The sequence below is a fragment of the Piliocolobus tephrosceles genome, chromosome 7 (assembly GCF_002776525.5).
Source record: "Piliocolobus tephrosceles isolate RC106 chromosome 7, ASM277652v3, whole genome shotgun sequence".
NCBI lineage: Eukaryota > Metazoa > Chordata > Mammalia > Primates > Cercopithecidae > Piliocolobus > Piliocolobus tephrosceles.
The window spans coordinates 784,120-806,973 of record NC_045440.1 but is presented as its reverse complement, the minus strand read 5'-3'; the positions used below and the strand labels follow the sequence as shown (position 1 = coordinate 806,973).

The following is a 22,854-nucleotide window of genomic DNA, read 5'->3' as shown; positions in this document are numbered from 1 at the left end:
ATGTATGTACACACCCTGAAACTGTCACCATAAGTTCAAGATAATGAATTTATCACCCCCAAAAGTTTTCTGGTGCCCTTTTGTAATCCTTCTTTTCTTTTCCAAGTAGTCACAGATGAGTTTGCATTATCTGGAAATTTATATCAATACATCATCAATCATGCAGTACTCTCTTTTGAGATTTGTCCGTGTTGCATGTATCAATAGTTCATTCTTTTTATTGCTGAGTACTAAGCATCCGGTGTGTAGTATTCCGTAGTTCATTTATTCACCTGGTGCTGGAAATGTGGGTTGTTTCCAGTTTGAGGCTATTACATAAAGTTGTTATTAATATTCTTATGCAAGTCTTTGTGTAAACATGTGGTTTCTTTTGTCTTGGGTGGCAAGCCATTTACTTGCCAGTGGAATGGCTGGATCAGATGTAGGTATGTGTTTTATTTTTTAAGAAGCTGCCCCAACTGTTTTCCAAAGTACTTGTACCTACAGTTTTACATTCCTATGAGCAGTGTGTGAGTTCTAGTTCCTTCACATTCTTGTCAGCACTTGCTATGGTCTGTCTTTTAAATTTTAGCAATTCCAGTAGATGTTAAGTGTTATGTTATTGTGGCTTAAATTTGCATTTCCCTTTGACTAGTGGTGTAGAGCATCTTTTCATCTGCTTATTTTGCCATCCATATGTCTTTTTTTTGGCTAAGTGACCATCCATATGTTTTGCCCATTTGTAATGGATTATTTGCTTTCTTACTGACTTTTGAGAGTGTATGTTTGTGTGTACATACACAGTCATGTGATTTATTGTATATATGATGGTAGTCCCATAAGATTATACTGGACCTGAAAAGTTTCTCTTGCCCAGTGATGTTGTGTTTGTGGTGATGCTGGTATAAACAAACCTGGGCTGCCAGTTACACAACAATATAGCACATACAATTGCATACATCACATAATATTTATAAATGATCATAAACGACTTTGTTGCTGGTTTATGAATTTACTATACTTTTTATTGTTATTTTAGAGTGTATGCTTTCTACTTCTAAAAAGAATGTTAACTGTAAAATAGCTTCAGGCAAGTCCTTCAAGAGTTGTCCAGAAGGCATTATCACCGTAGGAGATGACATCTCCATGTATAACATTAATGTTTCCCCTGAAGACCTTCCAGTGGGGCAAGATGTGGAGATGGAAGACAGTGACACTGATGATCCTGATGCTGTGTAGGCCTAGGCTGATGTGTGTGTTTGTGTCTTAGGTTTTAACAAGAAAGTTTACCCCCTAACATTTTTTAATCGAAAAAATCTTATACAATGAGGATATAAAGAAGGAAAATATTTTTATACAGCTGTATGGTGTGTTTGTATTTTCAGCTTAGTGTTATTTCAAAAGAGACAGAACATTAGAGATTTAAAAGTTTATAAAGTAAAAAAGTTACAGTAAAGTAAGGTTAATTTATTTTTGAAGAAAGAAACATTTGAACAATAAATTTAGTGTAGCCTGTTAATGAAGTCTTCAGCAGCCTGCGGAAATGCCCCGTGACTTACCTTTTCATGCTCTTGAACCCTGTGTTTCAAAGAGCAGACGTTTTACATTTTGAACATGTCCAGTTTGTCAGTTTGTTCTTTTATAGATTGGGATTTTAGTGTCTTGTCTAAGAAACTGTTGCCTCACCTAAGTTCATAAATATTTTCTCTCATGTTTTCTTCTAGCAGTTTTCTAGCTTTAAGTTTGACATTTAAGTAAAAGATCCCATTTTGAGTTAGTTTTTGCATATGGTTCATGGTTATAGATTCAAATTCTTAAAAAAAAAAAAAAAAAAAAAAGCTATCCAGTTGTTCCAGCACCATTTGTTGAAAAGACTGACCTGTCTTCAACTGAATTGTCTTTGTATCTTTGTTCACTTGTAAGTGGATCTATTTCTGGACTCTTTTTTTCCTGTTCAGTTGATCGTTTATCATCATGTCATTTTCACACTGTCTTAATTACTGTAGCTTTATAGTAAGCCTTGAAATTGTGTAGTGTTAGCCATGAAACTTTGCTCTTATTCAAAGTTGTTTTGGCTATTTGAAGACAATTGTATTACCATATGAATTTTAGAATCACCTTTTCAGTTTCTATATGAAAGTCTGCTGTCATTTTGTTTGGAATTACGTTGTATCACTAGATGAATTTGGGGGAGAATTGACAATAAAAAGAACATTCTGGGTACATTACACAATCATCATCTGCAAATAAAGATAGTTTTACGTCTTTCTTTTTAATCCTTTTTTATTCTTTTTACCTTACTTCAATTCACTAGCTATAACCTTCAGTTACAATGTTGAATAGAAGTTATAAGAGTGAACATCTTTGTGTTATTCATGATTTTAGAGAAAAATAATTCAATCCTTCACCATTACATGTGCTATTAGATTTAGGGTTTTTTTTTTTTTTTTTTTTTTTTGGTGGGGTTTTTTGTAAATGCCCGTATCAGGTTGAGGAAGTTCCCTTCTGTTTCAAGTTTGCTGAGAAATTTTTGGGTTTTCATGTTTTTAAATCAGAAATGGATGTTAGATTTCTTTCAAATACTTTTTTTTTTTTTTGAGACAGAGTCTCACTCTGTCACCCAGACTGGAGTGCAGTGGCTCAATCTCAACTGACTGCAACCTCTGCCTCCTAGGTTCAAGCAGTTCTCCTGCCTCAGCCTCCCGAGTAGCTGGGACTACAGGCACGCACCACCACGCCTGGCTAATTTTTTGTATTTTTAGTAGAGATGGAATTTCACCGTGTTAGCCAGGATGGTCTCGATCTTCTGACCTTGTGATTAGCCTGCCTCGGCCTCCCAAAGTGCTGGGATTACAAGCGTGAGCCACGGCACCGGGCCCTTTTATTTTTTATAAATTGATACATAGTATGTATCACTTGGAAGTAAGTGATATCTGAAGTGAACTATTTTCCTTTGCTCCAGAAATATCTCTCTACAAACACTTAACACATTAGTTACAGATCTTTTTCCTATTCTTTGAAATAAGGCCCCAAATAATCTCCATCAAAACAATTAGCCTAATGTGAATTACTTTGTATATTTGAAATTTAAAAAAAGACATATGTTTTAAGTAATGTATGGCTCACATTTTAATGATGCAGCCTTGCTGCTTCCTTAATTAGACTAATTGAGGAGAAGAAAGTTAATATAGATGGTAACTAACAACTCTATTCTCTTTTCGAAGAAATAATAATATATTTAAAGTTAGTAGTATATGTGTTCCTAAACATGATTTGCAATTTCCTACAGATTTGTGGGATCACTGGGTACCATCATCATAAAATGTAAAGATTTTCGAATTATTCAGTTGGATATTCCTGGAATGGAGGAATGCTTGAATATAGCCAGTTCCATTGAGGTAAGTATTTTGGAAGCAAAATCTAATGAAACATACTTTTATATTATGACTCATTTCTTCATTAGATAATTTAGTCATGTTCTCTGACTCAAATACTGAAGATTGATAGGAAAAGCCTCACCCTGGTTCATTGTTATATGAGTGTAATGGGACTTTCTTGACTTCCAGCAGTGTCTGGTGTTAACTCGTTTTATATGAATAGCTCAATTCCATGAGTTGCTTGGAATTCCATGGAATTGCATTTCCAATGGCTTTATGGAATTTCCATGAGTTCATGCTGGTTAAATAACAGATACTGTTTCACTTGAGTGTATATGAATTCTTATTTAGGAAAACCATTAGAAGATTTAGTAAAGAGGTTCTTGGGAGAAATTTTAAAGTTTTGCTTGATGTTTTATGTTCACTATACAAATCTTGGTATTTTCTCAGTGCTGAAGACCGTAAACTTCTTTTTCTTTACTTGAGGTTTGTTCAAGTAAAATCTTATATGGAATTCTAAACCAATAAAATAGATACCGTTAGAATTGTTTTTAGTCACATTACAGTGAGTAGATATGGACTGGGGGGACCTAGAAGCCCTCATTGACTCGACTATTCCCACCTGCCCTCTAGAGAGTACCTTAGAGACACTGCAAACCACTAGTGAGTTAACCAGTGCACTGTTCACTCCTCTACCAGGTTAGCAGCTAGAAGTGAAATTGTTTCTTCTTGAATATACTAGTGTATCTTCTGTAATAAACACAATTCTAAAAATTTGAATAGAAATATTAATAAATTACAATATTGTACTATATTATTACTCATATATATACATTATTACATGTATTAGTATATTATTGAATCATAGCACAGTTTGATTCTTGATTTCACCACTCGATAGCTCGTGACCATTGGTAAAGTACTTAACATCTCTCTGATTTGTTTTCTACTTTTTATAAAACAAGGATAATAGAACCGATCTTTTCGGACTGTTGTAAGAATTGTATTAGTTGATGTGTGTCGAATACTTAGTGTAATACTTGGTAAATATCAGCTACCATTTGAGGGTTCTCTGTCATTACTTACTATAATTTTATGGTGATGCATTTTTTAAAAAATTGTGATTAGAAAATACCTAACATAAGATTTACAGTCTTAACCATTTTTAAGTGTACAGTTGAGTAGGGTATAACTTCATTCACATTGTTGTGCAGTAGATCTGCAGTACTTTTTCATCTTGCAAAACCAAAACTCTGTGTTAAACAACACCCCATTTTCCCCCTCTCCAGCTCCTGATAGCCCCCTTTCTACTTTCTGTTTCTCTGAATTTGACTACTTTAGGTATCTCATATCAGTAGAATCCTAGTACATAATCTTTTTGTGACTGGTTTTTTTCACTTAGCATAATATCCTCACAGTTGATCTGTGTTGTAAATTCTGCCTTTTTGAGGCTGAGTAATATTCCATTGTTATAGATGTGTGTGGTGAGACTTTTTATTAAAAAGTTATTTCTTTTCTAAAGCCAGTGACTATCACCAGTGATTGTAGTTTTTTGTTTGTTTTTAGTAATCTGAATTTTCATGTATCAATTAGCTTAAGACAGGGTATGTTTGCTTTATATTTATATAAACAATATTGAATATTGGCTCAGATTACAAATAATATAAATTTTACTTGGATAGTTTAAATGGAAGAGCTCACACTGTTTTCTTTCCATTCTAACCAACCATTTTGATATACACTGAAATTTTAAATTGCCTTATTTTAAATTATTGCCACTAAATTATGTCAGTTGATCTTAGGTTTATAGTACTTTCTAGACTACTGTAAGGACATAGATTTTTTTTCTGTGTTTGTGTAAATGGTACATAACACATTTCTTCCTGCCTTTGTTGAATTTTACTTAAGAAAATGAGAAGATGAACTGAACTGTTCGTCTTACACATCTGTCATTCGGAAGTAATGCATGATTTTGATTTGATGTAATTTGTTAGGTTGAATGAGAATGCCTGTAGTTTATAGACTGTTAAATTGAAATAATGTCCCACTATTTGGGCATTTGGGCAGAGGAACATTACCCACTTCCATTGAGCATGTGTGTGTTTGTGGGTTTTGTGTTTTTTTTCAGTTAGGAGATTGGATTTTCACTGACCAGTCTTGGTTTTTCTTACCCCTTTGTGACAAGTGATCTGTAAGGTGGCTGTTTGGTTGGTGTCAGAGATGCTGCCTGTGGTGAAGCACAGTGGTGAAGGGAAAGGGGAAGTGTGCTACCCACTTGCTGACGCTGATCAGTTGTTTAAGTCGCTGTATATATTTTAAAGCTCTTTAGAAACTGATGGATCATATAGAAGCCCTTAAGACTGAAAAGAAGCCATAAATTATGAGCTCATTTGACCTCAGAAAATGAATGCTCTGTTAAATGTGCTTACAGCATAGTGAATAACATAGTGAACCTGTCCTCTATCCTTTTCCTGGCACACAATCCCTCCTGCTAGCCCTCCACCCTTCCCCGAATACATCTGGACGTGATTTATGAGTAACAGTTGAATTTCTCATATAGCATAGCTGAGATGTCCTTTGTAATTAGGAGTCCATATACTCAAATATATTCAGCTGCCACACATAGAATCCCATTGGAAGAATAGCTGGCAAGTGCTCAGTTCTCTAAATTGTAGTAATAAGTTGGTGAAACTTTTTTTTCTGTGTTTCACCTGCCTTTGGAATTGAAATGTTTTCAGTTCTCTCAGCATTAATGTGTTTAAAGGAAAGTACCTCTTCCTAGTGACATAAGATCTCAAGATGAAATATGAGTGCTTATTGCCTATCAGAGTGGTTGCTGACTTGCATTTAAAATAGTGGTGGTTCTGATTGATGGCAGCCCTGAGTTAGGTCAGACATGGACACTGGCTGTTCTGCTTCTGGTTGGTGTGATTGGCAGCCAAAGACAATATAAATGTAGGAAAAAAAAATGTATATACATTTATATAGATAATGGATTATACAGCCATGCGTCTCTCTATTTTGTTTTATGAGGTAGGGGAGAAGGTTCCATGATTTATAGATGGATGGGAGAATAACTTTGGATGGAGATATTTTTGCTAAACTGCTGAGCTGTATGTCCAGTCTACTGTTGAGTACTCATGGGCCTACCTTTTGCATGCCTGGTCTTCCTCTGACCTGGAGGGAGATAACTGCATTCTGAGCATTGCTGTTGGGCTTCCTTCTCCCGTCCAAGTGAATGTTGCCATCATTCCTGCAGTTTGAATTATGCTAATTGATATGGTATCCTTTTCCCCTCCCCACCCCACCCCCCCAACCCCAGTCATGGAAATACTTTTTTCCATAATCCCCCTGACAGAAGGAAGAGTCTGCCTGGTGATAGAGACTGTTCTGTGTGTCTGTTCCTCCATCTACTCAGGTTTTCATATGTCTGTTACCCAGGATTCAAGTGCTCCAGATAAATGTAGGCCCATTTGGGGATGATAGAGTTATTGCCCCCATTTGAGAATAGATCCCTGCAGCATAAAGATATGATGATACCTGACCAAATGGCATACTAGTCTAGGAAGGGAGGAAGTGAACATTGATGCAATTTCTACGTATGTAGAGCATGTAATAGCTGAAATTGACCAGGTGCGGTGGCTCACGCCTGTAATCTCAACACTTTGGGAGGCTGAGGTGGGCAGATCACCTGAGGTCAGGAGTTCAAGACCAGCCTGGCCAACATGGTGAACCCCATCTCTACTAAAAATACAAAAAAGTAGCTGGACGTGGTGGCGGGCACCTGTAATCCCAGCTACTCAGGAGGCTGACGAAGGAGAATCGCTTGAACCCGGGAGGCAGAGGCTGCAGTGAGCCAAGATCGCACCATTGTACTCTAGTCCGGGTGACAAGAACAAAACTCTGTCTCAAAAAAAAAGCGGGAATTATTTTAAATTTTATTATGTGCCAGACACTGTTCTAAGCCTATTACACACATTATCTCTCTTAATGCTCTAACAACCCTATGAAGTAGGTATGTTATTTCCCCCATTTTACAGTTGAGGAAACTGAGGCATAGAGTGGTTACATGGCTTTCCTGCTGCAGTGCTAGGACTTGGAATTTCAGTTCAGCATTCCGATTCCCATCTGACTGTAGACCTCTAAGCTGTATCATCCTTTTTTACAGTTACTAACCCACTCTGATTTCAAATAATTTACATAAGTTTATTTAGGTAATAACTGGATTTTGAGCTAAGACCTTACTGATCCCCAGAAATACTTGACTTTTTTATTAAGCTTTATTAAGTGATGTCAAGAGGTGTTACTTGATTTTTCTTCTAGAATTCATATGCACATTTTTTTGTTCTTTTTTTCATCCTGTCAACACTTTTGAGTGTGTGTTATGTGTCAGATGCCTTGTTAGATATTAGAAGCAAGGAAATCAGCTTTGTAAGACTGTAATTGTGTCTAGTGATAAACACAATGTTAGAGAAACATATTGAGTGCCCATCATTATTAGACCATGTTTGCTTTATAGTAATTTGTCACTTAGAATGTGTTTCCAATTGTGGGTGTTTCTTTTTTGTCTTTCTTTTCTTTTTGCCCCCCAGGCATTGTCTACCCTGGACTCCATCACTCTGATGTACCCTTTCTTTTACCGTCCTATGTTTGAAGTGATAGAAGATGGCTGGCATTCCTTCCTTCCTGAGCAAGAATTTGAACTCTATTCCTCAGCTGTGAGTTAACTTTTGAGAACTGTGGATTATGAGAAGTAACCCAATACCTTATTTGACTTGTGAAAATGATCACTTCTTTTGAAGAGTAATAAGGTGAAGTTGACTGATCCATTCCTAATCTTATGTTTAAAAGGATTGAAGCCATATAGAGTATGATCTCCGATCACAAAGGAATTAAATTAATAATCAGTAATTCTAAGATATCTAGGAATACCCCCAAGTATTTCTAAATTAAACAGAACACTTGTAAATAATCTGTGTGTCAAAGAAATTAGAAAACATTTTGAACTGAATGATAATGGTAATGTAGCATATTGAAATTTGTGGAATACAGACAGCTAAGGCAGTGTTTAGAGATAAACTTATAGCTTTAACATTTTTACTAGAAAAGAAAGAAAAGCCTAAATTATTGACCTAAGCACCAACTTAAGAAGCTAGAAAAAAAGAGCAAAGTAACTAGAAAGAAAAAATAATAAAAATAAGAGCAGAAAGCAATAAAATAACTAGAATAAGCAAGTTTAGCAAAGTTGGTTGATATAAGATCAGTATACAAAAATGAATTGGCGACAAGCAATCTGACAATGAATAAAATATTTAGGAATAAATTTAACAAAAGAAAATCAAGATCTATACACTGAAAGAAACAAAACATTGTTGGAAGAAGTTACAAGAGATGTAAATGAGAGGAGAGATGTGCTATATTGTGTACATCAATTGGAAGACAATACAGTTAAGGTTAGTGGTTGGCCGACTTTTGTGAAAGACCATTAGATAGTAGATATTTTAGGCTTTGCAGATCGTGTGGTCTCTATTATGACTGCTGAACACTGCTGTTGTTGCATGAAAAAAGCAATGAGATGGGACATCAGTGAACGGATGGTGCTATGTTCTAGTAAACTGTGTTTGCAGAAACAAGCAGCAGCTGGATTTGGCTCGTTAAAGTGGCAGTTCTCCCTACATTGATCTAGAGAGTCAGTGCAATCCCTGTTAAAATTCTAATAGGTGTTTTGTAGAAATGGACAAAATGATATAAATTTTATGGAAATGCAGATGTAAGTATATAAGTTCGTATGGAAAGTCAAAACAGCTTTGACAAAACACTTGATTATAAAACTTACTGTAAAGCCACAGTAATCAAGAGAGTATGGTATTGGCATGAGGAAAGACATAAAGACCAATGGAACAGAATACAGGGTATAGAAATAAATCTTCCCCTTAATGGTCAGTTGATTTTTGATAAAAGTACCAATAAAAATCAATTGGGAATGGATAGCTTTTTCAACCAATAGCATTGGAGCAATTGGATATCCATATGTAAAAAAAGATAAACCTAGACCCTTACGTCATATCATCCACAAAAATTAACTAAAATGTATTATAGACCTAAACATAAGAACTAAAACTATCAAACTGCTTTAAGAAAGCACAGGAGAAAATCTTTATGACCTTCAGTTAGGCAAAGATTTCTTAGATATGACACCAAAAGTGACTGAAAGCAGATAAAGCAGATTAGTGATTTCCTAGTATTGGGTGTTACACAGGTGTATACAACTGTCAAGACTCATGAAATTGTGTAGTCAAAATGGATCCAGTTTATTTTTTATAAGTTTTGTTGACTGAAAAGAAGATAAAAGAATAATGCAAAGGTTAAGTAGCTGATTAGAAATAGCTAAGGAGAAAATAAGTGATTTGGAATATAGATCTGAAATAATTACTCAGAATACGGAACAGAGAAGGAAGATGGAAAAGCAGAGAGGTTAGACACGTGCATGTGTAATAAAGGAATAAGATCCAATATTTATCACATGGGAGTTTAGGATAAAAGATGATAGAGGCTGGGTATGGTGACTGACACCTATAATCCTAGCACTTTGGGAGGCTGAGGCAGGCAGGTCACTTGAGCTCAGGAGTTTGAGACCAGCCTAGGCAGCATGGCGAAACCCCATCTCTATGAAAAAATTTAGCTAGGTGTGATGACATATGCCTGTGGTCCCAGTTACTTGGGGTCTGAGGTGGGAGAATTGCTTGAGCCCAAGAGGTTGAGGTTGCAGTGAGCAGTGATCATGCTGCTGCACTCCAGCCTGGGTGAGAGAGCAAGGCCCTGTCGCCAGGAAAAAAAAAAGAAGAAGAAGAAAAAAAAGATGATGATGATAGAAGAAAGACAATATTCAAATACATAATGGTTGATAACTCTCCAGAATCAGTAAAAGTTAACTGAACTCTTAAGCTAAGGTATGCCAGAAAATACCATACAAGATAATAAAAAAAACTTTAGACGTGTTGTTGTTCAGCTACTGAACAATAAAGTAAAGAAAATACCACAAAATTAAAGAAAAGACAAATTACCGGCATGGTGTTAGATTAACAGAGGAAAAAAATTTGATCAATACCTATTCATGCTAAACGCTCTTAAGAGTTGGATTTGAAGGGAATTTCTTTAATCTGATAAAGGATGGCTACCAAAACCAAAAACATAACAAAAACAAATCTTGTATCATTCTCTTTAAGTTCAAGAATGAGACAAGGATGTCCATTATCACTACTCCTAGTCGGCTCAATAAGACAACAAGGAAATATATAGGGTATAGGGATTGAAATGAAGGTAGCAAAATTGTCATTATTTATTGATTATATGCTTGTCTTTATAGGAAAAGGAAAGAATCTTGAGATCACAGGCATTTCTCTACACCACACACAAGTTTAAAGAGATGCAGTTAAAATGCAACAAAGATTATAGAGTTTCTAGGACTATATCTAAGAAAAGATAGTAAGACCTTTATTGAGAGAATTATAAAAATTTATGGAAAAATTTTTAAAAGCTTAAATAAATGGAGAGACAATATACTCATGGATAGAGAGACTGAATATTCTGAAGACGTAACTCATTCCCTCCGATTTATAAAGTCAATACAATCTTAATAAAAACCCCAGTTGGTTTTTACATTGAATTTGATAAAAGTTACATGGTGGAAGACCAAAAGACCAAGAGGAGCCAAGTTACTCTTTGAAGTACAAAAAGGTGAGAGGAGGAGACTTAGCCTACTAGATACCAAATTTAATTTAAAAGCTCTAAGAGTTACTTCAGTGGACTAGAGGGACAGGATAGAAAGCACAGTACATTGGGACCGACAGAAGCCGCATTGCAGATCAATGGAGAGCCCTGTCATTCTCCAGAGTAGGAAATCAATAAATAATATATCATAACGAAAATTCAAGAAATAACAGTATAATCATGTTATTTAGAAATGTAAAGGTAAACACCAAAAAAGCTAAAAATGTTGAAAATGATTGTCTTTGGGGAAAGCAAATTGGGATGGGCTAGCAAGGAACAGATAACTACATTTTTTTTAAATAATAAATCTTTAGAAACTGTGTTTTTTTAAATTAATTAATTTATTTTTGGAAACAGAATCTCACTCCAGTTGCCCAGGCTGGAGTGCAGTGGCACTATCACAGCTCCCTGCAGCCTCGACTTCCTGGGCTTACGTGTTCTTTCACCTCAGCATCCTAAGTAGCTGGAACTAAAAGCGCGTGCCACTGTGCCTGGCTCATTTTTGCATTTTTAGTGGAGCCAGGGTTTGGCCGTGTTGCCCTGGCTGGTCTTGAACTCCTGGACTCAAGCAGTTTGCCTGCCTCGGCCTCTCAAAGTGCAGGGATTATAGGTGTGAACCACTGTGCCCAGCCTAGAAACTATGTTTTTAAAACTGGTAACATAAATAACTTCAAAAAGTGAAAAAATTTAATTAAAAATGTGATACTGTATCTTATAAAATCATGTTTTTAAAGTAATACTCTTGTCCTGTAGTACATCTAACATACTTTTTAGCTTTATCTTCCTGCTCTTGTAACCCATGGTTAGGCCAACTCAGACATACAGAACATATTGAAATTTACATATAATTTGATTTTTTTTTTTTTTTTTTACTGTAAAACCTTTTGACAGTCTTCAAGGTGTTTTCAGTTCTGATGTTAAAATAAGATGTCATTTGATAGTTTTATATTTTATACTTTTAGTCCTTAGTGTATTCAGTTTGAAATTATTTCATTGACTTCTAAGCTTAACCTTCCTTAGTATTGAGTTGTTACTGGTTTAAGAAAGGTGTTACCAGTCTTAGTACATTTTTTACCTTTTTTACAAGAAAAGAACAAAGGACTTGACGTAGGTAGTAGCTCTGTTCTCATCTGTTCTGGGGATGCGTTATCTGGAGTCTTACAGTCTTACTTGTGCTTCTAGAGGATCATTAACAAACTAAATGGGACCCAGAAAAGGAAGAAGTGGGATGATGCTGGCCATGGTAATTGTGGATGTGCTTAATATATTTAATTTGGGGAATAGAACACTAAGGAGAAACAACTGTCTTTCAAACATCTGATGGGATACCATGTAAAATAGGGAACCTGTGCCGTGTTTTCTGAAAGTACGGTAAAAACCAATAGAGGAAGCTACAGAGCAACAAGTTTTGCTCAGTATGAGAAAGAATTTTCTAGGAACTGGTGATACCTAGGAATGCAGGAAGCTGGCCCTGAACCATGGAGCTCCTTTTCTGTGCAGCTACTTACATATAAGCTGCAGATCCTTCTGTTAAATTCCTGAGAAATGGCTTCTTCATCAGTGGAAGTTGACCTCTAAGGTCTTTTAAAATTTCTCAGTTTATTTTGTGACATTGAGATAGTTGCTCAGCTTTGAAGTATTTTGTGTTTTTCAGACCAGTGAATGGAGGCTCAGCTATGTCAATAAGGATTTTGCTGTCTGTGCCTCTTACCCGCCAATTGTCACGGTGCCCAAATCCATCGATGATGAAGCTCTTCGGAAGGTAGCTACATTTCGGCATGGAGGGCGCTTCCCAGTACTAAGCTATTATCACAAAAAAAATGGGATGGTAAGTGCACAGCACTACTGCTTGATGTACTGAAAGGCTTGGCTTGGGGATCTTTTCATAGAAATGTTCCCTTTTTCTATCTGTCTGTTCACTGAAATGATCGTCCAGGTCTCCACCACGAGGGCTTCCTTAGTGTCAGCTTTAGGGAATCAGGAGTAGGGTGTTTTCTGTGGTGAGGATGTGATGCTGAATTCTTCCCATGATCCTGCTCAGCCGTATAAAAGCCCTGATAGCTTTATCTCCAGGACACTATACAAAGGAAACTAGTGTTTATTTGATGCTTACAGCAACATTCTTCTGGTAGAAAAATGAGAAATTTCTCTGCGCAGAATAATGGTAAAAGACTTGAATTGTTCTTACCAACTTTCCATGTGAAAGGTGAATTGAGCAGACGTATTTATTTTCAAAGGCGAGAAGAGTGATGCTCATGTCATTTAGTCACTACTCTAGTAAACACAGGAGTCAGGATTAAACAAGGAGTTAAGATAACTACCTTGTAATGGTGGTCTCTTGAAAGAACTCTAAACCATTCACCAGGGAAGAAGACATTAGTGTACTAGACACTGATCTCTTGAGAAAAGTTTCAAAAGCAAACATTTCCAGATATATAGTTGGTAGGGTGGTTTTTGGAAACAAGTAGTTAAATCCTGGAATACTGAAAAGGATGGTAGAGGCTGCTGGAGAATAAATAATAGACAGTCAGCTTCTGAGGTATTGGAAATGATTTCCCAAACAATGAGAACAGTATTTGAACTTTTAAATTTTGCCACTGGTGTCTTTACTTTTTATAATTCTTTTTAAAACCTACCAACTCTATGTATGTTTAGTTGAAGTCAAGGTTTACTGACTCATAGGCCATTATTGTCTTATTACATGGCCAGGTCTACAGGTATTTGATTCACACACTAAATGAATTGCAATATTTGATCTTGAAGAGGTGATATAATTTATTATGTGACAGTGTTTTGAGACAGAGAAACTGTGTAAAAGCTCCAGGCTTATCTTTTACAGTTATTAACTATTATCAATACATGCAAATATTTATTTGTTTATGGATCAAATCCATCTCCAGAGTGTCACACAATTGTTTTTGAGATACTCTTAATGTAGCTAATTTCTTTCTGTTTTCAGAAACTGTAAAAGCAACTGCTGTTGAATTTTCAGCTTTATTGTGTTTCTAGGTAATTATGCGAAGTGGTCAGCCACTCACTGGCACAAATGGGAGGAGGTGCAAGGAAGATGAGAAGCTGATCAATGCTACCCTCAGGGCGGGAAAGCGTGGCTACATCATTGACACCCGATCCCTGAACGTGGCTCAGCAAGCTAGAGCCAAAGGAGGTGGTTTCGAACAAGAAGCTCATTATCCCCAGTGGAGGCGAATTCATAAGTCCATTGAGAGGTAAAAGATTCCAGAGATAGTAAAGGAGTCTTATTAGAAGCTAATGACAGTGGGTAAGCCCTTAGCCATGTGAAAATCACAAGTGCTCAATTAACCTATGCATTAATTTAGGGTCAATGATTGTCTAGCCATCTTCTCATTTTTTTTAGTCAGCTTTATTAAGGTTTAATTGACAAATACAAATTATATGTATTTGTGATGTGCACTCTGCTGTTTTGATATATATATACATTGAGAACTGATTAAATTAAGTGAATGAACATAACTATCACCTCACATAGTTACCATTTTTTTGGAGGGTGAGAACATTTACTATCTATTCTCTCAGCAATTTTCAAGCATACGATGTATTATTTTTAACTACAGTTACCATGCTGTACAGTAGACCTGCAGAACTAATTCCTCCTAAGTGAAACTTTGTAACCTTTGATCAACATCTCCCCGTATCTGTGTCCCTCCTACCCCGACTCCCCCTGCCACTTTCTCTTCCTCTGGCAGCCACCATACTACTCTCTGTTTCTATGAGTTTAACTTGTTTAGATTCCACATATAAGTGAGTGCATACAGTGTTTATCTTTCTGTGCATGGGGGCCTGGCTTATTTCATGTAGCATGATGTCATCCAGGTTCATCCATGCTGTGGCAAATGACAAGTTTCCCGTCTCTTTTATTTTTATTTTATTTTGTTGAGATGGAGTCTTGCTCTGTCACCCAGGCTGGAGTGCAGTGGCACGATCCCAGCTCACTGCAATCTCTGCCTCCCAGGTTCAAGTGATTCTCCTGTCTCAGCTTCCCAAGTAGCTGGGACTACAGGTGCCTGCCACCATGCCTGGCTAATTTTTGTATTTTTAGCAGAGACCGGGTTTTGCCATGTTGGCCAGGCTGGTCCAAACTCCTGACCTCAAGTGATCCGCCTGCCTCGGCCTCCCAAAGTGTTGGAATTACAGGCATGAGCCACTGCTCCTGGCCTACCCTCTTTTTTAAGGCTGAATAGTATTTTATTGTGTATATCGTACCACATTTTCTTAATCCATTCATCCATTGACGATTGGATTGAATCCATATCTTGAATCCTTATCTTGGCTATTGTGAATAGTGCTGCAGTGAACATGGGAATGCAGATACCTCTTTGAGATCCTGATTTCATTTCAGATATTCGAAATACTTACTCAGAAGTGGGATTACTGGATCTTATTGCAGTTTCATCTTTAATTTTTTGAGGAGCCTCCATACTGTTCTCCACAGTGGCCATACTAATTTACATTCCCACCAGCATTGTACAACGGTTCCCTTTTGTCCATATTCTCAACAACACTTGTTAAATCTTGTCTTTTTAGTAATAGCCATTCTAACAGGTGTGAGGTGATACCTCATCGTGGTTTTGAATTTCATTTCTCTGTGATAAGTGATGCAGAGCATTTTGTTTTTCAAATACCTATTGACCATTTGCATGTCTTCTTTTGAGAAGTGTCTGTTCAGGTCTTGCCCATTCTTTAATCAGATCATGTGTTTTCTTGCTATTGAGTTGAGTTTCTTACATATTTTGGATATTAACCCCTTATCCAGTGTATTGTTTGGCAGTGTTTTCTCCCGTTCCATAGGTTGTCTCTTTACTTTGTTGATTGTTTTGCTGTGCAAAACCTTTTTAGTTTCATGCAGTCTCATTTGTCTATTTTTGCTTTTGTTGCCTGTACTTTTGAGGTCATATCCAAAAAATCTTTGCCCAGACCAATGTCAAGAAGCTTTTTCCTTATGTTTTCCTCTAATTATTTTTACAGTTTCAGGTCTTATGTTTAACTCTTTAATCTACTTTGAGTTGATTTTTGAGTATGGTGTGAGGTAAGGGTCGAGTTTCTTCTGCATGTGCATACTCAGTTTTCCCATTTCCCACCACCACTCATGGAAGAAACTCCTTTCCCCATTGTATGCTCTCGGCAACTTTTTCAAACATCAATTTGCCATAAATGAATGGATTTATTTTTGGGCTCTATTGTATTCCATTAGTCAATGTGTCTGTTTTTATGCCAGTGCCAAGCTGTTTTGATTACTATAGCTTTGTAGCATACTTTAAAATCAGGTAGTGTGTGAGGCCATCAGGACCAGGGCTTTTCTTTGATAGGAGACCTTTTTAATCTTCTTCCTCATTATTGGTCTGTTCAGATTTTCTTTCTTCATGACTCAGTATTGGTAGATTGTGTGCTTCTAGGAATTTATCCATTTCTTCTAGATTATCCAGTCAATTTGTTAATGTGTAATTGTTCACAGTCTCTTATGATCCCTTGTATTTCTGTGATATCAGTTGTAATATCTCATCTTTCATTTCTAATTGTATTTGCATTGTTTTTCTCTCTGTTTTTAGTGAAAGAACCTTTAGCTAAAGGTTTGTCAGTTTTATCTTTCTTTTTGAACAGCCAGCTCTTGTGTTTGATAAGCGAAAGCCATGCTCTTGGAGGCCTGCAGGAGTCCCTGTCATTAGCATTCTTTCTATAAGCCAGCCCTGTGGTCTCTTCACCACAAGGCCGGCTCCTCTGCATGTAGATCAGCAGTTGCTACACTGAACAGATTTGCTACATATACTTATATTTTCCTAAGTCAAAGACTTTAGAGATTTAATTTCTCCCCGCATCGACCTATTTTTGCACAGCTTCCTCCACCTATAGTCTCTTGTTTGCACTGTAAAAGAGTGATTTATGTGTCTCTAGGTAGGTGAATGGGAGCTGTAGCTAGAAAACAGTGGGATTGAACTGGGTTGGGTAAGGCTGCTGATGGCACTGGGTCTCTAGTGTTAGATGGGTGGGAACAGGATTGCAAATGTAAGTGATGCTGTGTCTCCTGACCTGTCACGAAACACAGGGCTCTGGTCTCTCCTGTAGTCTGATAATCCAGGTATGTGAACTAGGTTTAATCTGTTCAGATGAGGAATAGGTTACCATGGCAGGCATTTTAAGCCTTTACAATAATATTTAAATATTAGTTTTTCAACCTTTAATCCTCAAATTACTGTATAGCAGGGTAAATGTTTTTATAGTACTTTGAACTACTTTTGCTCTTAGATATGTTGGAGGCTGAGTCTTTGGCTTGGTTTCTTTATCTTTCTATTTTCTAGGTTTGTTATTTTTTGCTTTCTTATTTTTAAAAGGTATCACATTCTTCAGGAGAGCTTAATCAAACTTGTGGAAGCTTGTAATGACCAAACACATAACATGGACCGATGGCTCAGTAAATTGGAGGCCTCTAACTGGCTGACTCACATCAAAGAGATTCTGACAGCTGCCTGCCTCGCGGCTCAGTGCATCGACAGGTAAAGTGCATTTCAGCATTCCTGAGCAGGACGTGCGCTGATAACTAGACTTTGTGTTTATCCAGACATATGTTTATAGATTATGTGGAAGTTTGTAGTAAATTACTGTGTAGGCTAGTCAACACCACCCCATTATTGATGAGGTGTGTGCTTAGAGTCTGGCATTTAATAGATAATGTTTGTTTAATAGATATGAACCATGTACATATACATGTCTTCCATGACACAAATTTTTAAGTACTAATGGACCTTTTTTTTTTCCTATGACATCCTTAAATCATGAATTTGCCAATTTTTTTCTTAAACTGTGAAATAGAATGAAAGGAAGTTTTCTTATTTTTTCTTAGAGGAGCAAACTTACCTCCTTACTTTTGAAATATCAGCAAAAGGAAACATGTAATTTTGCTACACAATAAAATGATCCTTTCTAACCTCTGGGATATCTTATTTCAAACTACTTGATATGTGGCATTACATCTGGATCTCAAGTTGAGAACGCCTAATTGTAGTGATGTTGAGTGTATGAAGTGATTTTAGTTTATCCACTCAGTTAAAGGCTGCTAATCCTTGAGTCTTGTGGCAGAAGACTTGAACAGAGGCAGAAGGATTGGCATAAATTCTTGCAGAAGCTTAGAATGCCCTTTCTAAGAAGGGGATTCCACTGAAACAATAGGTAGGTATAAGTATTATCACCACACGGTTAGATGGCACTTTTCTTTGAGACTTTAACTTGTTTTATTGATGCTTCCAAATTAGGGAAATATATACGTAATTTGTTATGGTTAGAGAGAAGTTCATAATAGAATGAGTTGCTGAAATCATGTGGTAAGTTGGTAACAGAACCATGAACAGGTAGAGTCCCTTGGGGTCAAGATTGCCGGGCTATCCCTGTTCTTTTTGTTTTAGGCGTTAGGTGAAGCCCATTTAGCTAATAAACTGGGGGAATTAGCTACCAAGGTTCTGTGGCAGAGAAATAACAAATACACAGTAATTTTGTTAATACTGAGGGTTTTGTTTCTTTTTAACCCAAGTTTACCAGATGTCTCCTTACATTATGAGTACAGAGGCTTCTGTTTTCTTATGAAACAGGAATTGTAATAAACAGTTATCACCGCATTGTCTCAATTTGCATCTGTAATAACACGACGATACAGATTAAGACACCCCTCAGTGCAGAATGCAGAACAGTTCTCATGATCTCCACCTTCCTTTCGTTTGAGCTGGCTGCCTTAAAGACAGAGGCTTCCAGACTCTTGGGAAGATTCAGGGTTTTGGTTTATTTTGCCATGTTTGGGTCCCTTTTTCTGATCTATATTAGCCTACTATTTTCACCTCCATACAAATTTGCCTTTATAATTAATTACTGAAAACATAAAAATAGACTTTAAGTGAATCGAATTCAGAATATCCCACAGATGATTAAGGTATATATGCAATATACACAGAAGCCTTAAAGTACATGCTCACCCCCCTCAGGCTAGTCATTAGGTTTTATCCTGAGAATGGGGTTAACCTAACCATAAGTGACTTCAAGGAATCTGTTACTTTTAAATTAAGACCCCTGAAGGAATTCAACAGAAGACAAAAAGCTAAGTACATCATCTACAGTGTAACAAAAATTGGCATAACCTAAATGTCCAACTATAGGATTAAGTAAATTGCAGTTCATCACTTAATAGCATATTACACACAGGCACACCTTGGAGATGTTGTGGGTTTGGTTCCAGAAAACCACAGTAAAGCAAATCACGCAATAAAGTGAGTCACATTCCTTATTAATATTTGGTTTTCTAGTGCATATAAAGTTATGTTTACACTATAATGCAGTCTGTTAATTGTGCAGTAGTATTATGTCTAAAAAGAAAAAACAATATACATACCTTAATTTAAAAATACTTTATTAATATTTGAGGTTATTGGCCCTGGGAGAGGGCCTTGCCTCCCCATTGATGGCTGCTGACTGATCAGGGTGGTGGTTACTGAAGCTTTGGATGGCTGTGGTACTTTCTTAGACAAGACAGCAATGGAGATTGCCACGTTAATTGACTCTTGCTTTCATGAAAGATTTCTCTGTAGCATGTGATACTGTTTGATAGCATTTTACCCACAGTAGAACTTGCAAAATTAGAGTCAGTTTTCTCAAATGCTGCCACTGCTTTGTCACCTAAGTTGATGTGGTACTCCAAATCTTTTTTTTTTTTTTTTGTCATTTCAACAATATTCACAGCATCTTTACCAGGAGTAGATTCCATCTCAGGATACTACTTTTCTTGCTCATCCATAAGAAGCAACTCCTTATTCTTTCAAGTTTTATCATGAAATTGCAGCAACTCAGTCGAATCTTCAGGCTCCTAATTATTTATTTATTTATTTATTTATTTATTTATTTAGGAGACAGGGCCTTGCTCTGTCACCCAGGCTGGAGTGTAGTGGCAGGATCACGGTGCACCGCAGCCTAGAACTCCTGGGCTCAAATGATCCTCCCACCTCAGCCTCCCAAATAGCCAGGACTACTGGTGTACACCACCCCGCTCAGCTAATTTTTTTTTTTTTTCAGTTTTTAGTAGAGATGTGGTCTCTGTTTATTGCCCAGTCTGGTCTCAAACTCCTGAGCTCAAACAATCCTCCAGCCTCAGCCTCACAAAGTGCTGAGATTACAGGTGTGACCCACCCCACTCAGCCTTTTTTTTTTTTTTTTTTTCTCTTTTAGAGACAGTCTTTCCCTCTGTCACCCAAGCTGGAGTACAGTGGCACAGTCATAGCTCACTGTAACCTCAAACTCCTGGCTTCAAGCAATCCTCCTGCCTTGATCTCCCTAAGTACTGGGGTTACAGGCACGAGCCACTATGCCCCACCTTCAGGTTCCACTTCTAATTCTAGTTCTTTTGCTATTTCTAGTTTCTTTTGCTATCTGCAGTGACTTCTCCAGTAAAGTCTTATAACCCTCAAAGTATCCATGAGATCTGGAATCAACTTTTTCCAAAATCCTGTTGATGTTGATGTTTTTAACCTCCTCCCGTGAATCACAGATGTTTTTAATGGCATCTAGAAATGTGAATTCTTTACAGAAAGTTTTCCATTTACTTTGTCCAGAACCATCGGAGGAATCACTAGCTAGGGCAGCTATGGCCTTAAAATAAAACTTGAAAGTTGAAATTACCCTTTGATCCATGGCCTGCAGAATAGACGTTGTTTTAGCAGGCATAAAGGCAACATTCATCTCCTTGTACCTCTCCATCAGAGCTCTTAAGTGACCAGGTGCACTGTCAATGAGCAGTGATGTTTTGAAAGGAATCTTTTCTTTTGAGCAGTAGGTCTCAACAGTGGACTTAAACTATTCAGTAAACCATGCTGTAAACAGGCGTGCTGTCATCCAGGATTCATTGTTCCATTTATAGAGCACAGGCAGAGTAGATTTAGCATAACCCTTAGGGCCTCTAGGATTTTCAAAATTGCAAATGATCACTGACTTCAGCTTAAAGTCACCAGCTGCATTTTTTCCCTAACGAGAGTTAACCTGTCCTTTGAAAGCAGGCACTGATTGTTCCTCTCTAGCTATGAAAGTTCTAGATGGCATCTTCTTCCAATATAAGGCCATTTCATCTACACTGAAAGTCCATTGTTTAGTGGAGCTGCCTTTATCAATGGTCTTCGCTAGATCTGGGTAACTCGCTACAGCTTCTGCCTGCAGCACTTGCTGCTTCGCCTTGCACTTGTATGTTATAGGGAGGTGGCTTCTTTCCTTAAACCCCATGAACCAGCCTCTACTAGTTTCCAACTTTTCTTCTACAGCTTCCTCACCTCTCTCAGGCTTCATAGAACTTTGTAGAATGGAGGAGAGTGAAGACCTTGCTCTGGGTTAGGCTTTGGCTTAAGGGAATATTGCAGCTGGTTTGATCTTCTATCCAGAGCACTCAGACTTTCTCCATTTGAGCAGTAAGGCTGTGTCACTGTATCATTTATGTGTTATGAGAAGCACTTTTAATTTCCATCAAGAACTTTTCCTTTGCATTCGCAGCTTGGTTAACTAGAGCAGGCGGCCCAGCTTTTGGCCTGTCTCAGCTTTTAACATGCCTTCCTCACTTAGCTTAATCATTTCTAGCTTTTAATCTAAAATGAGACATGCTACTCTTCCTTTCATTTGAACACTTACAGGCCATTGTAGGGTTATTAATTGGCCGGCCTAATATCAATATTGTTGTGATTCCGGGAATAGAGAGTCTCCCTAAAGAGAGAGTCAAAGGAACAGGTGGTTAGTGGAGCAGTGAGAGCACACACAGCATTTGTCGATTAAGTTCACTGTCTTATATGGACGTGGTTCGTGATACCCCCAAAACTTGCAGTAGTAACATCAAAGATCACTGATCACAGATCACCGTAACAGTTGTAATAATAATGAAAAATTTTGAAATATTGTGAGAATTACCAAAATGAGACAGAGACACAAAGTAAAACATGCTGTTGGAAAATGGGTGCCAACATACTTGCTTGACACAGGATAGCTGCAAACCTTCCATTTGTGCAAAATGCAGTATCTATGAAGAGCAACCGAGGGAAGCTCCATGAGTGAGCTGTGCCTGCCACTGTTAATATCCTAGTTCTGAAGATGACGTACAAACATGGAAGGCTACGAGTGTAGAATAAGAGTGAGAATAGAGGAAATTGCCTCTTATTAAATCTGTGTGTAGTATGTATGTACATGGGTAAAAACTGACAGTAGTAACCAAACCCGAAGCTTTTGTGTGAAGGTGGTGGTTTTTATTTTTCCAAAGTTTCCTTCATTGTTTCAACAGAAAGAGTGGAAGAAGGGGAGGGGAGAAGATGTAGTAAATTTAGTTTTGGTGTTTTCTTTCATTCTCTTTAGAATAACGGGGTTCCAGACACTTATGAGTCTCATGATGCAGTGGTATCTTTACCACTGACTTTCTAGATTGACAATTTTATGTATGTTTTTTTCTTGTTGTCATGTTTCTCAAAGTGTGGTCTACGTCTCATTTTCCAGATTGAATTAGTTTCTGAAGGTATCCTTATAAGTCAGCTGATGGTGGAAAGGTAGAGTCAAAGTCAGAAAAATAATTTTAGTGTGTGTCTGTACGTTTGATGAGAAGAGGCTTTAACCAATGATTAAAGTGGAAAGGGTAAATGCCTTCTGTGGTAAGAACTGCTTTTTGGTTTTGTAAAGGGAAAGAAAAATTCAGCTG

The 22,854-nt window shown here is 37.2% G+C and overlaps 1 protein-coding gene across 1 annotated transcript in view; it reads left to right on the top strand.

The window, feature by feature from the left end:
- MTMR9 (myotubularin related protein 9) overlaps positions 1–22,854 on the top strand; it is a 40,742-nt gene that overhangs the window by 7,346 nt on the left and 10,542 nt on the right. The window contains exons 2-6 of the mRNA XM_023225279.2: positions 3,269–3,377; positions 7,949–8,074; positions 12,781–12,954; positions 14,136–14,353; positions 17,492–17,653. Of these exons, the coding sequence (XP_023081047.2) occupies positions 3,269–3,377; positions 7,949–8,074; positions 12,781–12,954; positions 14,136–14,353; positions 17,492–17,653 (789 nt within the window). The remainder of the gene's footprint in view (positions 1–3,268; positions 3,378–7,948; positions 8,075–12,780; positions 12,955–14,135; positions 14,354–17,491; positions 17,654–22,854) is intronic.